The sequence below is a fragment of the Lithobates pipiens genome, unplaced genomic scaffold, assembly GCF_037356315.1.
Source record: "Lithobates pipiens isolate NorthernLeopardFrog02 unplaced genomic scaffold, aLitPip1_a1.2 Scaffold_8, whole genome shotgun sequence".
Lineage (NCBI taxonomy): Eukaryota > Metazoa > Chordata > Amphibia > Anura > Ranidae > Lithobates > Lithobates pipiens.
This window is the reverse complement of record NW_027507903.1, coordinates 168189085-168215237: the sequence shown is the minus strand read 5'-3', so window position 1 is coordinate 168215237 and position 26153 is coordinate 168189085. Positions and strand designations below refer to the sequence as shown.

General features: G+C 39.2%; 1 protein-coding gene across 1 annotated transcript in view; it reads right to left on the bottom strand.

Moving 5' to 3' along the window:
• Nucleotides 1-26153, bottom strand: part of SEMA3C (semaphorin 3C) — a 205568-nt gene that overhangs the window by 70392 nt on the left and 109023 nt on the right. Inside the window, exons 4-6 of the mRNA XM_077473091.1 lie at nucleotides 18581-18643; nucleotides 7159-7278; nucleotides 3991-4081 (exon numbers count right to left, since the gene is read on the bottom strand). Coding sequence (XP_077329217.1) covers nucleotides 3991-4081; nucleotides 7159-7278; nucleotides 18581-18643 — 274 coding nt within the window. The remainder of the gene's footprint in view (nucleotides 1-3990; nucleotides 4082-7158; nucleotides 7279-18580; nucleotides 18644-26153) is intronic.

Sequence of the window (26153 nt, the reverse complement as noted above, 5' to 3'; positions counted from 1 at the left end):
TTATTTATTTTTTAGTCACTTTGTATAGATGATAATTTGATTTCTAACATAATATGCATATCAGTATTTGGTCCATCTGGCATTACTTGTATGATAAACACAAGTTACCTTCAGAGAAGCCTTCAAAATTTGAAAGTGTTATTTTACTATAGAATATGACAAAAAGGTAACATTGATAATATTTTATGATGTGTGTATGATGGTCAAGACATCTGGCACTTTCCTCAAGTAATTAGTGTTTTTAATGGTTTGTCTGAACTTCTGCACCAATGTTCAATCCAGGAATAATATATCAATCAGGCTCTAAATCTTAACATAATATCACATGTCTGTGAACTGATATGTTACTTGTTCCAAATGCAATTTATTCTGTTATCACAAATTTTATTTTCATCCATGTCTTTTCTACGTCAATTTATAGTAACCCTTAATTTACTATTCATTAAAGAGTATTCATGTACATTCAGTGTCCCACAGACTGCTTTTCTTCTAACCTTCAGCAGGGTTAAAGAAAGGTTAAAAGGTATAAGTAAGTGTCCATTGCCCATAGTTTTGTTGGCTATTAGAATTGAAAGACTGATAAAAAAAAACACCCCACTGCCAATTTGTCTGATTCTTGCTTGTGATCTCATTCCCTAGGATTGAATCTTGCTATACAAAGTTGTCTATAAACTCTTAGGTGCCAAACTAAATATTTTCACAGATGACGGTAGCATTCTAATGGTGACAGGTCCATTTGACATCTTTCTCATTTACAGTATCTTCATCTTTGTTGATGAAGACATGTAGTATAGGATAGCTGAAGAGAGAAGATCCAAACTGAATTACTTTTCCACCTTTCTCGTTTTTTTAACCAATGTTTTTGGGTCCCTTATCACAGTTCACTAAGTTAATGTACAAACTTAAAGTGTATCCAAAGCCAAAACATTTTTTGTTTTGGGTAGAATAGAGAGGGGTTCGACTCCCTGCTAGGTTTGTAGTTATATGTTTCAAATATTTTTAATGCTGTCCCTGCTATAGAGATTTTCCTTCTGTACTTGCCCTGGTAACCACTGTCGCTGGAGAGATAGAATTGAATATTTTGGGTTGTCACCGGAAGAAAAATAGAGAGGACATCTTTTATGTATACTTAGGCCAATAGCAACTTTCTTAAAGCAGATTTCATCTCACTTCCTATTGTTTGTATAGGACGGCATGTGAAGGCAAATATGCCCAATGTGACATCAATGGCAAAAGAAAACTGATTTTGATCACTACTTGATCAAAAATAAAAAAACGTTTAGGATTTAGATATAAGTTGTCTTACATATAGTCACAACACCACCTCCACTTTCTGTGGACAGCTTTGAGTAACCTTACATGTTGGCTGATGTTCAAGAAAGGAAGGGTAAGTTATTATCTATGGTATCCCACTGCAATGAATGGAGTGGCAACCTCCGCCTGGATTCAGACAAGGCCATGCCCCCAATGCATTGCACTCCACCCCCCGGAGCTTAGTCATGGGAGTTGTTGGCTGATGTACCAAAATATTGGAGGTAGGTAAAATTGCACATAGTTTTATTTTAAAGGCTATGCAAAAAAACAGCAAATAGTGGCTATGAGGTAGACAATGCGATATTTGCATATCATGGGTCCAAATTCAACAGTTATTGGATTGATTTACTCATGTGACTCCCAACATATGTACTTGGGGCAATAAATTAATTTTGGATACAAGGGTCAGTGCTGTTATATTTATACTGATGTTGTCATACTGTACTTAAAGGGATTTTCTACTTTTTAATATTAATATATGTGGCCCATAATTCTGACCCTTCCTTTGTAAAAGTGTATCTAGGTACTCCAGCATTCAATATTAAACAAAACCACACTCTCTGACCTAGTCAAATGTAATTAATCAATGAGAATGTCTAATATTATATGTAAAGCCAAAACTTTTAATGGAATGGTTAAAACCCATGCAAAGAGCTTTTTTACATTTTTTTATAGTCAGTGTAACATTGGGGAGATTTGCTTTCACACTGTGTCCCACAGACACAGCAGGAAGTGAAATGAAATATCTTTACAGTGAGGGGAAACCTGAGGAGAAATCAGCCCTCAACAACTGTGACCAGAACAGGAATCTCCATTGGAAGATTCACCCTCTCTTCCCATTCAGGTCACAACTATAACATAATTACTTGGCAACTGTAACTATTTGGATTTTCCAAAACTTGGAAACTGTCTCAGTGGTATAGTTACCAGGACATACGGAAAGGTAAATTTCTCCAGTGGAGACAAAAACACAATAAAAGCCAAAAGAGGGGAATTACAGTGACTATCAGCAAAGGAAAGACTCCAGATGGCAGTGAGGAAACAGGTATTTGACCCATACCATTCAGATAAATGCCTGCAGCCAGGGCAGCCATCAGAAATTTTTGGGCCCCTTACACAGCTTTAGACCCCCCCCCCAGCCTGACCACTAATATTCCCCAGGGCTTGCCTATGGGCCATCCTACCGAATCCGCACACCGGCCACCTCATCTGTATGCACTCAGCCCCCCTCAATCCTGTATATATGTCAGCCCTCTCACACACACACACACACACACACACACACACACACACACACACACACACACACACACACACACACACACACACACACACACACCTGTATATATGTCAGCCCCCCACACACCTGTATATATGTCAGTGCCCCCCACACACCTGTATATATGTCAGCGCCCCCCCCCCCCCCACACACACACTTGTATATATGTCAGCACCCCCCCACACACACCTGTATATATGTCAGCAACCCCCCACACACACCTGTATATATATCAGCCCCCCCACACACCTGTATACATGCCAGCACCCCCCCCACACACCTGTATATATGTCAGCGCCCCCCACACACATCTGCATATATCTTAGCGTCCCCACACACACACCTCTATATATGTCACCCACCCCCCACACACACACCTGTAGATATGGCAGCCCCACATACACACATCTGTACACACACAAGCCTCTGCCCCCTCCCTGTACACAAACAGCCCGATCTCCCTTTCTTTCACAATCCCTACTTGTAACTTTCTACCTGGTCCCATCTCGTTTTTACAAAGCTGACATATTGCTGAGAAGCATAGTACAGGCAGATCACTGTCACACGAGGGCTGCACATGGCAGTAGCCGGAGGTGGCAGTAAAGAACTCGATGTCTAAAATCAATGACACGAGAACTGCAGAAACTGTGAGATCATTTCTATACTGCACAGCACAGATCCCCTTCACCCAACCTGCCTTCTTCTGGCCCAGGCATGGCCCCTCAGGCCCCATACAGTTGTAACGGCTATACCCCCCTAATGGCGGCCCTGCCTGCAGTTTCTGGGGAACAGTAAAAGGAAAAGGATGGCATTTCAACAAAGGGGCCACCAAAGAGACAAGCACAGTGACTCTTTTGGCAGGCATATATTTCTGTACAAGTGACTCTGTGCTGACAGTGACCCCTTCAAACGTGCACACTTTAACCAAAATTAAAATGGTTTAGCCTATAAATGGGTTTTAATACCAGAAAAAACATTTAAAAAATGTACATTTACAGAATGCCAGTTCATCTCTTATTAAGTACCTGTAAAATGCTGAGTTATTGGCTTAGAAAAGTAAATAATATTCAATACTGTAATTCTTTACTCAAATTTAACAAAATAAATTAATACTAGTTATCAAATGGTGCCAGTTTGATGTCTGCTACAATGTCAGTAAAAGGCAGCATTTAAAATGCAAATGCATAACTTTATGATAAGCCTTTAGCACTCTGAATCAATAAATAACCGATTAGAAGGTTTTGCTGGAGAACCTCACAGAAAAAATAAACAATATTTCAGACTTTAAAAAATGAGATGTCTTTAATCCCTAGGAAGATTGCTCCAAACTAACTAACAAGTGTCATTGACATGCTGCAATAAACTGTGGCAAAATATAAGAGACAATTGATACTTACTGATCATAACAGACACTGTGTTTACTTTTGGGTTAAAAGAACAGCGGCCTTTTCCAGATTCATTTTTGTAATCGATTAAAAAAACACGATCCTGAAATGAAATTCATTCATATAACTAAAAAGTAATATCACTTCTGTAACACACGTCTGGATAAAAACATATCACTTTATATACCCATCTGCCTGATTTTCATAGCAAATTTTACTGCTATATAATGAAAGTGCAGAAGTGAAAATCCCTAGTGATTTAATGTCATTGACTAGCTACAATGTTTAATAGGTTCTCGCAATCAAATCTGCAGCACATGCTTTTAAATAGCCTTCTGTTCTTTAAATTATGAATAGTGTCTTTGATTTTAGTGTGACTGTGCAGAAAGAATGTTTCCTGTGACCTTTTGTAGAATACATTCTTGTGCTGCTAGACATGAACTAGTGTGGAGGACAGACTAGAAAATGTCTATCAACATATAATGCAGATCTGAAAACTCACCAAAATATTGTCTTAATGTCTGGATTATATTCTCAATCGACTATTTTTTTTAAAGAACTGGAGGACATATTTATGCCTTGCTGCATCAATAACTATATGAGTAGTACTTCATATAGAGTTATTTAAAAAAAAAATAGATATTAGGTACAGTTTCATTGTGAGAACAGAACTTATTTGAAAATAAATTACCGTATTTATCAGTGTATAACATGCACTTTTTCCCCCCTAAAATCAGGGGGAAATGGGGGGGTGCGTGTTATACGCTGATCCCCCGCTGTTTCTAAGCCTTTCTGCTTTTCTCTGCGGCTTCCGGGTATTTTCGGCCGCACTCGGCTATTTTCGGCCATTCTCGGCTATTTTTGGCCGTACTCGAGAACGGTCGAGTGTGGCCAAAAATAGCCGAGAACGGTCAAGTGCGGCCGAAAATACCCAAAAGCTGCGAGAACTACAGAACGCCGTCGAGATACACAGGACATCCGTTCTGTATCTCGGCGGTGCCATTTTTAAATGGCAAAGACACAGACAAGACTGCAAATGACTGACAAGGCTAAATGCAAGGCTCAAAATGACACTGACAAGGCTGCATTGATGGGCATTTAAATGTAAGTTTTTTTCCTTAAACTTCCCTCTTAAAAGTTTTTTCTTTTAAATTCCCTCCTAAACTTGGGGTGTTTTTTATACACCGACGCGTGTTATACGCCAATAAATACGGTAGAATTGTATTAACTGAAATCAAGTACATTTCTATTTCCAGCTCCTTCTCTCCAAACATTTATGTTCCAATTCTACAGCCTCCAATCATGTCCATGCACCAGCATCCTCCCAACAAACTTAAAATCAAAAAACATGACAATATCATATAAAGTGATTTTAAAGGATTTTTTAAAATAATAAACATATCATACTTACCTGCTCCATGTAATGGTTTTGCACAGAGTAAGCCTGATCCTCCTCTTCCGGGGTCCCCTGCCGGCACTCCTGGCTCCTCTCCCCCTCTGAGATCCCCCATAGCAAGCGACTTTCTATGAGAAAAACTCGTGCAGGCTCACTCCCAATTAACACTGTGTGTGTCCAGTGGCTTGAAACACCGCCCCACCCCCATTATCTTCTTACTGGCTGTGATTAACAGCAGGAGCCAATGGCTTCAAATGTTGCCTCGATCTCCTAAGAGGAGAAAGAGCTGCAGCTCCCAGGCACAAGAGATTAAGCTTGAGTAAATATAGGGGGGGGGGGGGGGCTGCATACAGAAGGTTCTTTACCTTAATGCAGAGAATGAATTAAGGTAAAAAAAAACTTCTACCTTTAGAACCACTTTATATCACCTGCCACTCTTTATAGCTTTATTACCATGTAATACTCAAGTGATACAGGCAGCATTTTAGAAATTAGACAGTTGTCAGACAAAGGGGAGATCTTACAACAGGAGTCTCCAAGACACATTAAAAAAAGAATTATGTGTCTCAGCTACATGTGATATATACAGGCATACCCAACTTTTTAAGTACACAATGGGGTTTATTTACTAAAGCTGGGAAATGCAAAAACAGGCTCACTTCTGCATAGAAACCAATAAGCTTCCAGGTTTTATTACCAAAGCTTAATTGAACAAGCTGAGGTTAGAAGCTCATTGGTTTCTATGCAGAAGTGAGCCTAATTTTGCACTTTCCAGCTTTAGTAAATAAACCCCATTGTGTACTTAAAAGTGGGGTATGGCTGTATGTGATACATATGATATGTCATATGTGATTCATATATATGTGATAACATACACGAAAAAACAAAACAAAAAATGACCCTATTAAAAAACTACTTCTGTTTACAACCATACACATGAAAAGGAAAGAAAATAAAAAATTGTGAGGGAGGACGCAGACAGACTAAAATGCTGAGACTTCTTTTAAATAAATCCTCTTATTTATAAAGTACTTCACTTTATAAAAGGAAATGGAAAACTGGTGTAAATAGACAGATGAAAAAAGTAATAGGAAAAAAAGAATTTAAGAAAAAAAAGAAAATACAATGGCAAAATAGAGGCATTATGACAAATTGGGACAATGAAACATCTTTCTCCATTGGCCTTCTATTGAAAATATTGGATAATATTTGTGTTGAAATATTTGTAAAATATTTTCTTCTAAACTGTTTTAGCTGTTCCCCTAACTTAATAACAACTGACTGAGGAAATTTCCCATAGCAACTGTGCCAATTAATATTGAAAAGCTCATCTCCGAGTAAAGTTAGTCTAGAGGCCACCCAGGCAGTTATGGATGTAGACACCTGAAGAAAGACAATTCCATTCTGCTGTAGGAAGAGGAAATGCAGGACTTGGCAAGTTATGTCATGGTCATACATTTAGTTAAGTTATTGTAGCATATCATTAAGCAGTGATCAGTTGTGGGGGGATAGATGGAGGTGGTAAGAGTGTACCCAACAACACATTTGTAAATTGGCTTTAAACTGTGTCCTACTGACAGCGTGGCATGTCACATTAGGAACCACAGTCTTCTCCTTGACTCTATGAAAGCTGTTTTCACTCTTACACATTCTGAAATGCAGTGACAACTGAAACTCATGTTACAGACAAAAGTAATGAGCTATAGATATTTTGGAGACACATTGTACATTAAAAAGGAATCTGACACAGTGTTCGCTAATCTTAGTAACAACATGCAATGTACCTCAGATCTCCGGCCTCGGTTGACATATGTGCATATAGGACTGAAGGCTCCACTTCCACAAACATATAAGTGAGTTCGGTTGAAGCTCTGAATAACACGTACAAAATTGCCACAGCCATGCTATGAAAAAACAAACAAAAACGTGTTTAATCCATAAAAATGTCATGAAAGGTTTGTCTTAATAACAACATATTATAATTTGTTCTTCAAATATATTTAGTTCTGTTCCCTATCTGGGTGACCCATCAATAATTAATACACATTTTTTTTTCCATTTTTATATTTCTTGACACATTAAATACACTATAGATGTCATACACAATGAAATGGAACTCATAGAGCTTCATTGGGAATTAAATAGCCTCCCAAAGCTAGAAGTTTTTTTTTTTAAGGGATATTACCGGTTATCAGTTTTTAAACAACAACTGTGCCTAATTCTTGGATCCAGACTACCTCCACAACAAAAATGTCTGAATAACCACATGCTTCTTATATACAGAAAATAAAGTTTTTACTGCCTAGTCTTCAAGGGCCAGTGCAGTGGTTTCCCAGCTCATGCTCCCTGTTGTTTGGGCAATCTTGCATATGTGCATTAAGACTGGCCATACAGAGTAATCGCTGTCTCTGTCTTCCAAAGAAAAAAGAGCAAAAATGCAATACATTTTGGCTTAAATCCTTAGATGTGCTGGCTGCCTTATTTTTTTTTTCAAACTAGAAACATTTTTAGCAAATGCAGAAAATACCTGTTTTCCTTGCCAGAAATGTAATGTCCTTGTCACTTCCTGTGAACTATACAGTTGGATAGAGATGCATGACAGAAAAATATGTTTATTTTTTTTCGGATTCATTCGTTAAAGCGTTTGTTAACTCAAAAAACAAATGGATCCTGCTCATTTAAAGCATGTTATATGACACAGTGCTTGTCCTGTGTCATTTGGCCCCCATAACACCTAAAAAACCTGGCTGATCCTGCCAGTTTCTCCCCACTCCTCTGTAAACTGACCACAGTGTATCATGGCTGCTGAGACCAGACACCGTGGTCAGTTTAGGTGTCTCTGTCATCAACAGCCTGCTATCTGCTCTCCTCTCTGCTCCCATGTCCTCCTCCCTCATCCCCTCTCTGTCTGTGTGTAAGCCACCCCTCCCCCCTCCTGCTGCTCTCATAACACTAACCTGTATAAACCACCATCACCACTGCCTCCTACTGCAGTGTCCCCCTCTGTGAATGATTTACAAATATAAATGCTGTAAATACCTAATTTTAGAGCTGAGATTGCGATCACATGACCAGCCAGCTCTTTCCTCCTCCCCTCCTGACTGATATCAGCAGAGAAATCTCAGCCCCGCCGGCTGCATCTCTCCCAGGAGAAAAGGAGAAAGCTGGCCAGTCATGTGATCACAATCTCAGTAGTGAAATTAGGTATTTGCAGTTATTTTTATAAGAGAGGGATGCTACAATAGGAGGCAGTGCTGGTGTATACACAGGTTAGAGTGGCTTAATAACCCCTTTAAGTTAAGTTAAAGTTTGTTTGTCAAATTCGTCATCTTATAATAATTTGTTTTCAGAACTTATTTTGTATATTGGGATTCGTTTCCTAATTAGGCAAATTAGGCAGCTTTGCATTTCAAGCGTTTAGTTACTGGAGTTAAGAGTAAAGAGCAATCAATTTAATTGTCCAGCAAAACTAAACTTGCAGGAATGGGCATTCAATGAGTTTTACCAGTTCTGCGATACATATTTGCTTAATATTAGCTTATTAGCTTGACAGATACCATGTTATTGTACTTTCTAAGAGCAAACTGATTTCATTCAAATTGAATATGGCAAGAATACAGAGTAAATATTAGTAAACCTCAAAAAGTTGCCCACCAGCTATGTGAACCTCTGGCCGGCTCAAACCCCCCCCCCCCCCACTACATTCTCTCCCCTGCTAAGCTGCTGTCTGCAGAGTGGGGTGGAGCACCTCTGTGTGTGCTTGATCCCATGCTTGCTCTCCCCCTGCTGGTACACTGTTTTGGAGTGGCTCTGTGTAAACAGAGCAACTGTCAGAGCTGCAGATGCTGGCTGTGTGTGCCTGCCAGCTCTATCCACGTCACTCCTGCTCCCCCCCCTCCTGGCAACAGAGGACCCAATCCAATAAGGGGGAAGGACAACTGTTATACATGTTATGCAGCCACATGGGACTCTAGAAAATGTAGTTCTGGAGGAGTGCTACACGGGGGGGGGGGGGATGGGTGGGAATGGATAAGTACAGTTAAAACTACACCCACTCCCACGATTCCCTGCACATCAGAGGAGAAGAGGACAGAATTTAGCAGTCAGTCTCGCAAGAAGAGCAAGAGAAAGTGGCCCTGTTGTATGTGCTTGTGCATGATTTAGAGAGAAAGTGAGACAAAACCTGAGACCAGACGGCTAAGATCTGTGTACCGCATGATCAGAGGCAAGTCATTTGGGACCAGAGCTGAGAGAGTGAGCCACTGAGTTCTGGGTACCTGAGGACAGGAGACTGCCAATGGATATGGACTGGAGTCCTGTTAACCAGGAGGGGAAAGTTGAACCATCTCTGCTTATCTAGAAATTGACATTGTTTATGCAATAGAGAATGAAACTTTTTTAGCAGCCCACTAGCTTTGTTCTGCACTCTCAAAGAGACATCTACGCGTGCACCACCTTACAGAAGGGCCCCAACAAAAGCTTGCTAACACTGATATTTAGGAGCCAAGTACCTCACAGTAACCTCCAGGAGTACCCCTTCATTACATACAGCCACCTGCTATTTGGACTGTATGCGCAGTGTGCAAAATACTTTTTTTGTTTTTCTGGGTTAGTTAATGACGCTACTTCAAACCTGTTGCACAGGTTATAACTTGGTTGAATGTCTCTATAGTTCAGTTGATTGCCATCATATGGATTAGTGTTCACTGTACTTAGTACAGCATCTTTGAACCTGTTTATTTGCCTGCGTAATGTTTTATACATTGTTTAACTGCATTGCCTTAATATGTCTATTTAATCTAGCACCAGTTGCTTGTGGCCTAATTACTGTGTAGTGTTATAGAGTGGTAGAATACTAATACTAGTTTAAAGTGATATTAAAACCCAACTCCAGCAAAAAAAAAGTTTTGCCTGCACGGCATGGGTCAACCACTTGTTTTTTCTAGGGATGAGGAGAAAGCTTATACTTATCCAGTCCTTCATTCCACTGGAAATCAGTGCTCCCCCTTGTTCCACAACTGAAGACTGCTGGAGCACTGAGGTGCAGGTCTTAAAGCGGGAGTTACGCCGTTTTTTGTTTTTAAAAGTCAGCAGCTACAAATACTGCAGCTGCTGACTTTTAAAATAAGGACACTTACTCGCTCAGCGCGGGTGCTGCCGCCGCCATCTTCGGTATGGGAATCAGGAAGTGAAGCCTTGCGGCTTCACTTCCCGGTTCCCTACTGCGCATGCATGAGTCGCGCTGCGCAATAAGGATGGTCTAGCACACAGACGAACGGATTGTCCGCTAAAAGCCGAGTCCGGTGGACAAATTTGAAGCCAGTCTTATTTCTAGGTCCGCCGGAACTTTTGGGAAGAAAAAGTCCGCTGGATCCCACACACAATCAAATTGTCCGACGGACCAAGTCCGCTGAACAGTCAGATCGTGTGTATGCGGCATTAGGCTTTGGAACCACGTAATGTTAATTAGGTGTGAGCACCAACCTATAACTAGATGTGTCAGTGGGGACCGAGCAACTTTAGGAGTCATGGCAGAACAGAGAACGCATCCTCACTAGTTGCTCCTGCTGGGGTAAGCGCTACACTTACAATAGCAGTTTTGACGTCAAGCAAGGCAAATAAACCACCAACTTACATCATTCTACAAAGGCGTGATTTGTTTATCTGGTTCTATTACACATCCTGAAGAGTACAATAATAGCATTATCTGGTATATAATTTTAATTTAAAATATTGCCTTTAGTTTAAAGCTTAGAGAAAAAAAAATGTGCTTTCCAAATAATGAAAACAGTATGCCAAGCTTGTTTGACGTTACATTCTGGCCTAAGAAGCCAAATAACTCATAACTGTGGTATTTGCATGCAAAACTGTGTACTTGTAGCAGGAAACAACAAGACAGGGTCAGTTTCTCATGTGTAAGTCATTGTTGGAATATTGGATTAACATTTTATTTGAAGTAAGTGGCTGAGTTCAAAACAATTAAATGCTTCTTTTACATTGTAAATCAAAGTCACAATTGCATAGCTTATCTTTACAAAAAGTTTTAATAAATGTAAAAAGTACACATTTAAAGGGTAACTCCACTTTCGTAGGAAAAAAAAATTAGCAAATAAAAAAATAATAATATAGCAATATTATTATATAAATAATATAGCATATACAATTGCAACACAAGTCATATTGTAATTAAATGTTATTAAATGTTATTAAAAAATAACTTTCCTTTTCAATCTGCAGCTCTTTAACTTTCTGTAAAATGCAATGCAATATGGCTACCTGGAGGTGTTCTGTACATAGAATGTGTACAGAACATGCCCCAGATATGTCATTTCCTGCTTGTGTGATTGGCTCACTGATGTTCCTAGAGGTTTGCACTGAGATTCAAGTCAGATATTTGGCATCCCCTGCAACAAAAATGTCATTTTGGTGAGATACTCTCAATAGGAAATCAAAGAAGGGATGCAGACCCTGCAATTTTCCTCATTAGAGCTTTGCAGGTGCAGCACCTGGTTCATAATTACGAAACCACTCCCATTAGAACCATAGACACAGACAACACACTCAGGGATTTCTTCAGAATAACAAAAGGGAGGAGTCTTCAACAAAGTTTGTCAAAATTCTTGTAATATACATAGATCACTCAGAGGGGAATGTGTTTTTCTCAACAAAAGTTGAGTTACTCTTTAACCACTTGACCACTGGGCACTTAAACACACTTAATAACCAGACCAATTTTCAGCTTTCGGTGCTCTCACATTTTGAATGACAATTACTCAGTCATGCAACACTGGACCTATATGAAATTTTTGTCCTTTTTTTCACACAAATAGAGCTTTCTTTTGGTGGTATTTAATCACCGCTCGTTTTTTTATTTTTTGTGCTATAAAAGAAAAAATACCAAAAATTCTGTAAAATTTTTTATTTTTCTTTGTTTCTGTTATAAAATTTAGCAGATTAGTAATTTTTTCTTCAGAAATTTTGGCCAAAATGTATACTACTACATATCTTTGGTAAAAATAAGTACAAATTGGTGGTCTTGTATGTTGAAGTCACTGTATGACGTAATGCGTAGGAAACCGGAAGTGACGCTTACACCAGAGCGACACGCTCGTCGGTCTGTTGTTTGCTGTGCGCTCTGTCCCTCTCCACTTTTGTGAGTAATTCATTATTTGCCTAATAAAGCTGATATTATTTTAATATACTACACTATGGTGGACTCCATCTATCTATTCCTTGAGTGTATATGTTGCTAGTATCCACGGAGGAATTGGATGGTTGACGGTGACGTTAGAGAAGTGTGAAGTTCCCCCCTCCATTCATCTCCCGAATTCAAGTGTTCCTTATAAAAGGCTATTTTTGCTGTATACCTTACAGCAGTAAGGTAATTACCTAGTGTGACCAGCACTTACACGTGAAAACCACCTGAACGGAGAGAGTTGGCTTGGCACATAATTGCACTTTATTATAATTGGTTGTGATATTTCACCTTAATATTCACAATTGGACTATGTATGGGTCACTCTGATTAAACCCAATTGCTGCTGCTGTTTTTTTTTTCATATCTTTATTTATTTTTTGCTATATGCACTTTATTTATATGGTTTATCACAGCACCACTGTCGTTGACACTTGAATTATTTTCATATCAATTTTTATATTTTTTATATGCTATGCACAGATGCACTTTGTTCTATTGGTTTCTGATTTTTCATTAAGCACGTTTGCACTTTGGTTTTTTTCCCACCATCATATCTTTGACACCTCTAAGATATAGATCGATTATTTAGTAGTTTCGTTTTAACCCCCCTGACGGTATTCCCGAGTCTGACTCGGGGTGGATTTTTTATACCAAGAGCGGTATCCCCGAGTCAGACTCGGGACAGCGTCGCTGGATCCAGGAGGAGGTTTACTTACCTTCTCCTTCGGATCCAGCGATGTCCCCGCGCTGTACGAGCGAGCCGTGTCTCGCTCGATGCATCACACCGCCGATCTCCGTGCCCTGCGAGCGTTGCGACGCACGGGCACGGAGATCGGCGCCAAATTCAAAAAGTGAAACAAACAGTAAACATACAGTATAATGTAATCTTACAGATTACATTGCTGTATGTAAATATTTCACATCCCCGTTGTCCCTAGTGGTCTGCCCAGTGTCCTGCATGCAGTTTTATATAATAAAAACTGTTCTTTATGCCTGGAAACTGGAGATTGTCCATAGCAACCAAACTGTCATTGTACATCAAAAATGATTTTAGACCAGCTAGAAAACAGCGATAATAAATTAGAATCACTCGCAGAATTGAGCGATAGTGATTTGTGGGGAGATCCGTCATCAAATACTGAAAAGTAATGACAGCGACAATTCTGCAACTGAGCAAATTTCAGTGTTTTTGATTTGATTACATTATTGAATAATTTTTATTATTGTTATATTATTATTTGGTACAATTATTTATAATTATTTATTATATTATAATTTATGATTTAATTTTTCAAACTTTATCATACCCGGGATGTCTGCTAGACTCTGGTTTGGACAGATTTAAGAGAGTTATTCCTAAGAATTGCAGGACTACAATATAAAACGCCAAATTTTCATGCAAAATAATGGTACCGCTTTTAGCACCTAAAATCCGAAATAATCGTACCGCCAGGGAGGTTAATTTAGGAAGCGCAACACCCCCCTTTTTTCAACTTTGTGCATTGGCCACTCTTTCACAGCTATAAATGGTAATTATAAAATTTTAATTGAAAACTTACTCGTATTCACTGACCAGCTGTGCCATCTTTAGCATAACTTCACTGCTGAGCACATTCTTTATATTTAATCCTTTGGACTGCCCTTTTTTAGCTCAAACTCTCTGTGCTGCTCCATCTTGAGCTCAAATAAACGTAGTAGCACCTCAATTTACTAAACATCATCCTCTTTAGTTCAAAGTCACTGTTCAATGTTAATGTCCAGCCATTCTTTTTATTCACAGTCAGACAATCACAGCCGATCTGGCACACACAGATGCGCTGTGTCCACTATATCTTGGGTCACTATGCTTGCCAGGGTCGCAGTGTTGATCCTACTCGCCCACCACTTATCAAACTTTTCTTGCTGCTAGCCCCATTAATACTGATATGAAATTGTCTTCCCTCTATAAATAGGACCATTGTATGGCCACATTCAAAATAAATGTAGGTCTTCCACAAAATGATTAGTGTGGATTTGAGATAGTAATGGTGGGGATAAATTGGTTTATGACGTTATTTCTTCCAACAAGAAGGAGTTATCATAATAATGCTTAAGTGGACTTTTACCCAAAGCAATTCAGCAGCAAGTGAGTTTGATTGGCCAACAAAGGAGAAAAACGTTTAGCATTAATATCTAAAATCCACACTAATAATTTTGTGCAAGATCTGTGTTGGTGCCCTCATACTGCCCATCATGCATGCAGTTGGACCCAGTGGCTTTAGCTATATGGTCTCAGCAATCTATGGGGTCTTAACTTGGTCTTTACAATCATCTCTGGTGGTACTTTGAGGTTGGTAGCAGAAATGAAAATGTTGCTGTTTTAATTGCTCTACATGTGGCTGTACTTATGTTCAGCTGTGACTTTTATTGAGTATCTTTCCTGTACAATTTTCATGATGAAGAAAATAAAAGCCCTGCTTCGAAACCCATTGGATTGCTGTCCTCCAGTGCACACTGAAGTTGACAGATCTATACAGGATGACCTAATCAGTAATTGTGCTATATGTACATGTAATTATCACTCACTACTTTGTACATTTTAATCTTTTATTGCATACATTTTTACTAATAAAATTTTATATTTTTTATATATACTGTACTTACTTTGAGTGTGGCCATGCAATAGTCCTATTTTATACAGGGAAGACTATTTTGATTCGGTATATTAGGGTTGATGCCATAATTTTCAAGCATCCTACTATATAACTTTACACATTAAATATTGATAGGTGATAGGTGTGTAGACAGTTGTAACAGTACGTTATGCTACTGATTCCTACCCATCATGTGTGTAATGCTGGGTTCTCCACTCACAAAACCTGCCCTGAGAGACTCTGCAACTGCAAGCCATGAAGCACCTTCCCATCAGCCAAAGAAATACTCTGTTCACTGAAAGTACAGGCAGAAACATTCTAAACAGGCCACAGGAAAGGTGTCACGTGTCATGTGGAAGCCCATGTTTGACACCTGTAACCTAGAGAAAACCACAAAAACACAGGGAAAACTTAAAAGCTCCATACAGAACCAAGGCCACATTTACAATAGATAGTTTTGTAAAACCCCTTTAAGCATTTAATAATAATAATTTTCATGGTAGATAAACTTTGTAGTTTATGGAGTAATTATCTTGCCATTGAATGTTAATAAAATATGCAGACATACAGTTAACTATGATAGAGAGGTGTCATAAAAACACCAAATAAAAAATGGAATGTTAAGGAACACAAGATCACCAGCTGTGAGATAATAAATATATTGTACTCTTAAAGGCTATTCATAAACTAGTTCCTAAAACAAACAGGTAATATTCTGAAACCAGAGGAATGGAATTGTTGGGGACTTCCAGAGCTTTGTCATGCAGACATAAACTATTGCAGGCAAAATTTATGTTCTGGAACAGGTTCAACTGTAGTAGGTTGAGGCAACATTTTAAAGGAAAGTCTGTTTGCAACTTTTTTTAAATTTTAAAGGACTTTTTTTATGTAAAAGAAAAAAGAAGTTATACCTATCTGCTAGCACTCTCGCCTCATTCTTCTAACGAATGCTCCCTCAGCAAGCAGGCTGCTAAGGGGGCACCCATGTGGGGGCCAGGCTTCGGGAATCCATAGACACACACAGCGTGTCTCAGCTCGGTATATACTTACCTATTATGCTTACCTATTTTCAGGTTGCTCTGGTCTGGTCACCAGCCAGAGATGGCTGCAGGGGAGAGGAGAGAGTGCTCTGACAACGGCTAGTAAAGCCTGAAGTAGTGACGTCACCCATAGGTTTTAATGGTCTATCTGATGTCGGTCCTCCCTCCTCTCTCCTGCTGCCATGCAGGCTGACACAGGGGAGTCGACTTACAAGAAAGAAAAGGAGCGGCCTGAAAATAGGTAAGTATATACAGGCATGCCCCACTTTTAAAGTGGTTCTGCACCTAAAAAAAAAATATTAAAGGCCAGCAGCTACTAATATTGCAGCTGCTGACTTTTAATAAAATCACACTTACCTGTCCCAGGGTCCAGCGATGTCGGCGGCAGATGACGAGCGATCGCTCGTCTCGCTGCTGCCACCGCTGCCATCCTCTGTCAGGGAATCGGGAAGTGAAGCATGACGGCTTCACTGCCCGGTTCCCTACTGCGCATGCGCGAGTCGCGCTGCGCATCTCTTCAGATCCCCCGCTGTGTCCTGGGAACTGTGTGTTTCCCAGAACACAACGGGGGGCGGGGCATCTGCGGGGGTCTGTGGCGGTCTGCCCGGAAGTGGGTGCAGATACCTGGATTATCCAGGTAACTGCACCCCCCTCCCCCCTGAAAGGTGCCGATTGTGGCACCGGAGGGGGGGGATCAGATTAGCGGAACTTCCCCTTTAGGGTGAAGAACCGCTTTAAGTACACAATGGGGTTTATTTACTAAAGCTGGAAAGTGCAAAAACAGGCTCACTCCTGCATAGAAACCAATAAGCTTCCAGGTTTTATTACCAAAGCTTAAATGAACAAGCTGAGGTTAGAAGCTCATTGGTTTCTATGCAGAAGTGAGCCTGATTTTGCACTTTCCAGCTTTAGTAAATAAACCCTGTTGTGTACTTAAAAGTGGGGTATGCCTGTATAAAAGTGGGGTATGCCTGTACACCTTTCTTATATAGGTTATATAGCATAGGTGTTAGAAGGAGGGGAGGGAAACATGTTTAAGGCTAGTTAGATGTAAGCTGGAATTACACTTTAAGTAAAAAAATTGTCCATAATAATTAGCTGCATACAATAACGAAATATGGATGTAGGTATATATGAATATAGCACTACATATTAACACCTCTACTCTTCCAGAAGAAGGTGTGCACGCAAATGTTTGTGGGCTTACTGTATACCCTATCTCATAAATTGGCTATTTTCTCTACTCAACTAACTGCAGTGTAGTAAAGTCCTTTTGCCTGCAGCACCAGGCTATCCTTTATAGCACTTCGGCACATTGTTTTCTTATATGGATACTCTTTGACGTGGCAGCATGTCTAGTAAATGATAGACTTACAGCCTGATATAATCTATGAATTAAGAGATGGTTTAGATTTCCAGCAAAGTCTTTTCGTATCCAACTGCTCCCATAAACGCGGTGGCTTGGATTTGCTAAAAGATTACATAAGCCTGTGCTTATGATGATTTTGTTGTCTTTAGCTTGATTTTCTTATCACATGGTTTGATATAGTCCAAAACTATAAAGCCATACCAAACATTAAATTTGTACTACTCTAAGAATATCTGAGCTCAAATATCTACATTATTAGGTAGTAAAATGAATGTGTTATTTGTAGGCATATCATTGAAAATCAACCATGTTTATTTTTCATAACAATTATTTACAGGCGAACCAAATAAAAGAGACAAAAATTAATTAAAAACAAGCTATTCTTTCCACCAAAAACCATTACGTGCCTATGTATTAGGGAGGTCTGCAGGTTTTTTACTATTAGGAATCACATAAAAGATCTACAATTTATCTTGCTTCCATCCATATCAAAATATTCCAACTCCACAGGAAGACATCCTGAACAGCTTTCAAAAATAAGGTCATGGGAGGAAGGAAAACATTTTGGTTCCTCTATAAATACTACTTGAAATAAAAGGTTTAATGTGGAATAAAATAAAAAAAAAAATGTGTAAAAACTGGCAAAATAGTATGAGCTAACATAAATACAAAATAAATATTTTGAATAAACAAAGTACATTTTACTGGAATATGTTTTGGAAATTTGTTCAAAAATTAACAAACTCCATCTGCTTTAGTTGATGTAAATACACATTAATTATACAATAATGTTTATCAGAAATAATTTTGACTTTAACAGGTTCATTTGCAAATGCATGCAGTAATGCCATCATTCCACGGAGGATATCTAGTAGGAGCTACACCCTTCATTTTATTGTTTTTTTTCCTCTGGCTGCAAAGACCTCAACCTGACTCAGAAAGCAAGCATTCTCCTCACTGACTTACTGTGGGATCCTTGCCAGCCATCTTGCACTCTTCAACTTTGTGTGGTGTAGCCGGCCAGAAAACCTAGTTGAAAAAGAAAAAAAAGATAGATATAATAATATTTAACAACATAGATACATTAATTCACTTTAGTATGACCGGTATATTATTTTTACAGCCGGTAAGTTAAAAAACACTAAAAGTCCTCATCACAGGATTTTTTTCTATCTTTATATTAATGTAGACACCCTGAATTGTTGTAAACTGTGATTGGTATGTATTTTAATATGCCCAATGTAAGCTTAACCTTAGTGCTAAAAACAGCAATTAAATAAAAAAAAAAAAAGAAATGGCTAGCAGATGTTCAACAGCAAAGTTAGAATCAACACAACATAGGATTAAATACAGGCTTGTGCCATTGAACTCAGCTTTAATGCTAAGTAAATGTGAAATCAGGTGTGTGGCATACAAATATGCTTACAAATAACATGCTGATAGGAGAAATGAGTGAGCAGGCAGCTGGCCTCATCAGCCTCTTTCTGCTCTTTCACTGTCCCATCAACAGACTGGGGGTAAAAACAGAACATTAGGGGGAGATTTACTAAAACTGGTGCACACAGAATCTGGGGCAGCTGTGTATCGTAACCAATCAGCTTCTAACTTCAGTTTGTTCAATTAAGCTTTGACAATAAGCCCATGTTCACACTGGGCCGATTTGACAAATGTAGCTCCTGTACTACTTTTGGTGACTTCGGAGGTGATTTGATTGGACATCTGTGCATGAACCAACATAGATGTCTGTCAAATCGCCTTCCGAAGTCAGATTGCATTGCCGGTTTGAAATCGTGCGAGTCCAGTTGATTTCAAACCCGCATCAGTGTGAACCTAGGCTTAAACATGGTAGCTGGTTACTATGCACAGCTGCACCAGATTCTGTGTGCACTCATTTTAGTAAGTCTCCTCCTATGTATGTATTATGTATTCCATCTATAACTCTAACAGAAGGTTCATCCACCTGGGTGTACTGTGTGGAATTGCTTTCTAAATATCACAACTGGATGGGGAGAAATACAAATAATTTTGCTGTAAAACAGCCCTCATACATGTATTTAAATTTGGTATTTAAATGTTCACCTGTATTTTAGCTTTATATCTTTACAGCTTTATATCTTTTTTATCTGTATTTGTGAATACCAAACATGCCACAAATGATATCAACCCAGATCACTGGGAATACGGCTAGAATACACTTGATTATATGTGTTCTCTATTTGCTACTATAACATTTTTTTATTCATTTGAGAACTGTCTATTTGTACATTTATTTTGTTACTTTTTCCCTGAGGCTCATTTCAGTGGTACTTTCAACTATTCCCTCCTCTAGTTTAGTTCTGTTGTTACATCTGCTGGTTTTAGCCACTGAGCCCCACTCTCTATTGGATGAGTACCCCTGGGCATTTAGGTGTGCCCTCACTATTAGGTTCCCAAGCCATTTTTTGTTTTTTTGATATGGCAAGAATACTCATAGGAGGAGGAGAGCCATGAGGGTCCGCTCAGCCATATGCTTTTGTTTTGAGAAGATGATCTATTTTCTGGGCAGTTTGGTCTGGGCAGGCTGGGTAATGGGCAGGGTGGGAATTCCCTCATGATCACAGGCCCTCTAGCCATGCAAATAAAATTCCACATATGTGTGGTGCTGGGGTGGTTTTATTGGTACAATCCATATCACATCTCAAACGATGTTTCAGATTACATGTCTAAAACAGAATGGTAAATGATTGAGATATGATCTGTTCCCAGATATAGAATGCCCAGATTGGGCCTCAATGGGTAAAAATGTGTGTGGGGGGGGGGGGGGGGGGGAGAAGGGATGGATATGTAAACACAGTGTAGGAAGAGAAGGGTGGAATCGGGGGGGGGGGGGGTTGCTAAGAGTAGCTCTCCCTGACTCTTCCCCTAAATCATCACAAATAGTCTATATATTTCTTTGGTTTGATTTTTTTGTATGCGTTTTTAGGCTCTTTTTTGGCTTACTTTACCAACACAGGAAGAGAGAGGTGACCGGGGGAGTTGGATGGTGGGAATTGGGGGTGTGGGGCGCAGGGAACAGGGATTAGGCAGAAACACCTGCCTACCTTTAGTCTAGTCTAAGGGTATCAGTATTTAGAAAAAGGGATGCCTCCACTTCTCACATGTCCCCTACCTCCTTTCTTGGGGAAGAAGTAGGATATTTATGGCTGTAAGGATAAGTTTCTAGGGGATACACCTTTCAGTATATGTTTGTAACTACAATTTATTTATGCTGTCCATGAAACTCATATGGTCTTTTATTGTATTTTTTTTTCTTTTTCTTATTCCATGAAGGTTGTCTTGGTTTCTGATTGTGTGGTATTTTTATGGTCACTAAATGAATAAAAATAATTTATAAAAATAAAATTGTTATGTATCTCTAATTGATTGCTATTTTTATATAGTTTCAAGTGCTTCTTGAAAATATAAGGCTACAAAACATAAACTGTGATAATATTATATCTTCACAACACACCTACAGTATAAATAATGTGCTATCTGCATAACACACCTACTGTGTAAATATGACCAATGTCATACAACGAGAACTTATAATTAAATCTTAATTTAAATATTAATCATAAATTAATTTTAATTTTAAGTTTAATAAGCGTAAAACAGTTCACAAGTGTATTTATAAGTGTATAAGTCCCTAACCTTGACAACACATGATGCTACTCACCTTTTTACTGTATTTACTGTACTACACTGCAATGTTTAAGATATAATTACTTCTTCCTGGCAGCCCTGTGTTTATTATCATAAATTAATTCAGATTCATATCATTTGATATCAGCAGTAATATGAAGCTTTTGACCCAACAAACCAAAGTCATCTGAGGACAATGCTGAAGCCAGTTAGTCATCAGAATCAATAGGATGTGTACAGTTTTTTTTAATGGTTTAAACAATTCCAGAAGAAGACTGCTGAGGATCCATGTTATGCTACATGTGTGGTTACGGTGCAATCAGAAGTAAATGAAATCATACATTCTTTTAGGAATAGTTAGGCTATTCCTTTTACACTATGGTTTTGGTTTACTAAACGTAAATAGCCTGTCCACTGTGAAAATACAGTTGCATTCTCCAAAGTGCGTTTCTCCAGAGCTTAGTAAATGAGGTGAAGATTCACTTTGCAAAGAAAATCCAATCACATGCAGGACAAATAAAAAAACAGCATTTTTTGCTTGCACATGATTGGATGATGGAAGTCAACAGAGATTCCCCTTAGTTACTAAAATCTGGAGCAACTGCACTTTGTGGAGTGCACAGTTTATTTTCCTTTAGTAAATCAAACCCTAAGGCTACTTTTACACTGAAGCATTTTTCAGGTGCTAAAGGGCTAAAAATAGTGCCTGTAAAGTGCCTGAAAAACTTCTCCCCTGCCACCCCAATGTGAAAGCTTGAGTGCATTCACACTAGATCAGTGCGCTTGCATGATGGGAAGAAAAGTTCTGCAAGCAGCATCTTTGGGGCGTTGTGGGAGCGGTGAATACACCTGTCCTAAAACCTGTCCTAAAATGCCCTGCCATTGAAATCAATGGACAGTGTTGCTAGAAATAGCCAACGCCCCCCCCCTCCCCCCCCCCCCAGTGTGAAAGTGCTCTAAGTGTTAATTCACTGTGCTATTGCCCACACAGCACCAGGTTATGTACTTTAATCAGCAGAAGTTAAAACAAATTGGCCAAAATACTTTAACTCATCCAGACTTGATTTGTTTTCAATTTCATGTACTAGTATATAGCTGCGCAATTGTATCAGCGGCATTCATTCCAGGTGCTCAACAAAAAATGGCAGATTAAAGTAAAACTGAAGGCAAAACCTTTTCTTTTTTTTTTCTTTTTCGAGTAAGGGAGGGTTATAGCATCTCAGTTTTTGTTTTTTTCTGCTGTCTGCTTCCCATTGAGGAGATGTCCTATCACATCCTGTCCCTTAGCCACAACAGGCAGTAAAGGTAGGTTGTGGTCATCAGATAAAATGTCCCTATTGCAAGATTTCCCTCTATTCCTGTTCTGCTGACCGCTCGATAATTTTTTCCAATTTCCCTTTTGGTGAAAACGGTCACCAGGACAAATATATGTAGTGAATCTCCCTAATAGAGACATTGACAGCAGTAAACACCTCTTCTAATTCTCTCCACTCCATCTAAAACTTTAGCTTCAGCTCACCACAAAGATGCCCTGGTCACTTATTTTATTTTTTGGAGACTGTATTCTGACATAGTGAACACATTATCAGGAAGCACGCTAATTAGTTCTTGATTATTAGAGACAGATTTCTCTTAGTGACAGTGAGGGCTCATAACTAGGAGCACAGAGAGTGTACTCCTAGCTGTGAATACGAACATAGATTACCGTTCTTTTAGCATGGGGCATCATGATGAGAAATATTCTACATACTACGGGTCAAGGTTGCCAACTGTCAGTAAATTTACTGACAGTTCGTATAAAAAAAAAATTTTTTTTCAACTGTATGTAAATACCAGGGGCTAATAATTCGTCATGATGTGTTGACTTATTAAGTATAAAACAGGCAAATTACATGTTATATGTATTGTCGGTGTTTTCATACTGTGTTTATACTGTTTAAATATTAAGTGTCTTACTTTTTATTAAGAGTTATGTGATTTATTTAGGTTGTCAGTAAAGAATGCGCCCCGTCAGTAATTTTTTCATGTTTTTCCATTTTTGCCATGCTGTGGTAAGTTGGCAACACTGCTATGGGTGTCAACTGGTTATACTGGCCAATTTCAGTATAAAGAGCGTCCATTGTTGGCTATTATCTGTTTGAAAACTGTCCCGCCACTGGCCAATTTTACATTTTAATTCTTGTATTAAAACACCTACTTGTGCCTAATGTTTCTAAATTTCACCTAATCTTCCTCATGAAAAACTGTCCATATTTTACACATCTATATCTGAGGGTTTACTAGAAATTTGCCAATGGCAGGATAGTTCTGCATCAATGAGAACAAAGACGTCCTCAGCAAACCACTGCCCTATATCTATCTGCCAGTCAAAGAGATCCCATCACCATTTGAAGAAAAACCATATGTCATAGTTAAAGTGGTTGTATAGTCTTTTTTTTTTACTTTTACCTACAGGTAACCCTATAATAAGGCTTACCTGTAGGTAACATTAATATTATTATTATTCACGATTTATATAGCGCCAACAGTTTACACAGCGCTTTACAATGTATAGGGGGGACAACACAATTACAGTACAATACAAAAGGTACAGGAGGGCCCCGCTCGTGGAGCTTACATTCTAAAGGGAGGGGGTGGTGGTACAAAAGGTAAACCTGTACGGTTTAGGAGATATTTACTTTTCATGCAGCCACTGATGTCATGTGGCAAATGTGCTGTTAAGGCCCGGCTGAAGGTCCGTCAAAAAAGACTCCCACACGCGAGCGCGGGAGTGACGTATTGCTTCACTCCCAAGCTGAGGCAACTTGTCAGATCCCTTGGCGTGGATCGGGTGAGATATCGGCGCCTCGTTCTCAGGTGAGTATTTCATAACAAGCTAGTTAGTATGCGCTGTATACTAGCTCATTATGCCTTTGCCTTGCAGGTTTTTTTGTTTTAAAAAAAAAAAAGTGCGGGTTTACTACCGCTTTAAACTACACCAAAACCCCTTTTTTTTTAAAAAAAATTGAAATAAATCAGATTAGCATGTTACTGCTGTTATAAACCAATATTGTTTGTAAAAAGAAAAAAAAATCAATTCCAGAGCTAAATATGTGCTGACAAAGTATGCTGGAGCTACATTAAAAAGACCCTCTCCCAGCTTCACAACATAAAAAAGAGAATGTTGGTATGGGTGCATATCCTCCATGGAAGTGCCTGGCTTTCTATGCCTTTTTCTTTTATTTCATTTTTTTTTTACTAGCTTGCCTATTAGCGACAAAAATGGTCAGGACCAATAATATTTGCCCACCCCCAATAGATTCAAAGCCATTTGCGCCAGGTTCAGATGCACCAAACACCATTGACATCTAACCAGGACAGATTAGCTCATCGCTAGTGACCATTAGAAACTTCTTTGACACTTTAGTATATCAGCCTTTTTGTATGTAAGAGACAACAAGAATTTAATGATGTGTGCGTGGGAATACCTCTGCTTCATTACCGAAAACAAAAGGAGTTCCCAGAGACCGGATTTCTGACAAAAGACAGTGTGGTAAAGACATTGCTATGCTTGGAAATAACATGAAAGCTCTGGGTAGTTGGGTTGTGGCTCTTTATGTGTTTTTATATGTTTTTTTTTGCTAAAAGTGACGCTGTGAACAGCATATAGATATATAAACATTTGCAGATTCTTACCAAGCAGTAAATGAGCTATTAGAAAAGCCATGTCTGAGCTTTATACGTGACACTGTGGAGAAATTCATTGTTGAGGTTTATGACCTGAAGCACCGAGGCTGGGTTCACATTTGTGCGATCCGGGGGTGTCTTTAACTTTATCAGTGTGCGATTCAGGTGCGATGCGGGAACAGGCACTGAATCGCAATGTTTCCAGCATTGCAGAAGTGTGAACCGGGACTAAAGTCCTGAAGTCCGTTAACCAGCATGGCTCCACCTGAGCCCCCCTGCCAGCAGTTGAAAGCCTCCTAATCTTAAAAGTAGGAAAATTGCCTAATGACTAATGTCGTTAATGTTCAATGACAGAATATGATCCTTGCTGCCCGCTTTTTTTTTTTTAATGGGCCCCTGCAGGATAATGCACCGCATACTAGCATGTCATATCCTGGAAAATGAACACATCCTGCAGTGGGTTGAGGAGGTAGAAAACCAAAAATATACAACCAAACTTATCTTATTGACTGAGAGGATCATGACTAATGTTGTTAATGTTCAATGACAGAATATGATCCTTGCTGCCCAATTTTTTTTTAATGGGCCCCTGCAGGTTAATGCACCGCACACTAGCACATTCTGACACATTTCGCTTTTAAACAAAGCTCTTAAGCACTAAGCTGTCATGGCTCCCAGTGCTTGTATCTTCACCCGGTCCCCTTTCCATGCTCATGCTCACCAGCTGTTTGAATGCTTGGGTCGCGATGATGTCATTTCCACGCATGCACACAAGAGTCATGATTGTGGCACTGTGCTCTCTGCATTCGTGACACACTCGGTGTGCTTTGAATGCAGAGAACCCTGTGTTTGAGTAGTGATATCATCTGCAGGAGCCAAAGTGAACATCTCAGAGACCAGTGATGGGGAAACTTGGTACCTCAGATGTTTTGGAACTACATTTCCCATGATGCTTAACTACACAGAGGAGTGCATGAGCATCATCGGAAATGTAGTTCCAAAACCTCTGGGGTGCCAAGATTTGCCATTACTGTCCTAGACGATGCAAGAAGCTATTCAAGGTACCTACATTTAAGAATCGGGCAAGCCATAGATGATTTGATTTTCTTTCCTTTTCTCCACAGATGGAAGGAAAGAAAACTGCTGGATTTTCCCCCCATGAACACATTGAGTTTTCATGGGAAAATGCCTCACGCAGCTCTATTGTGTT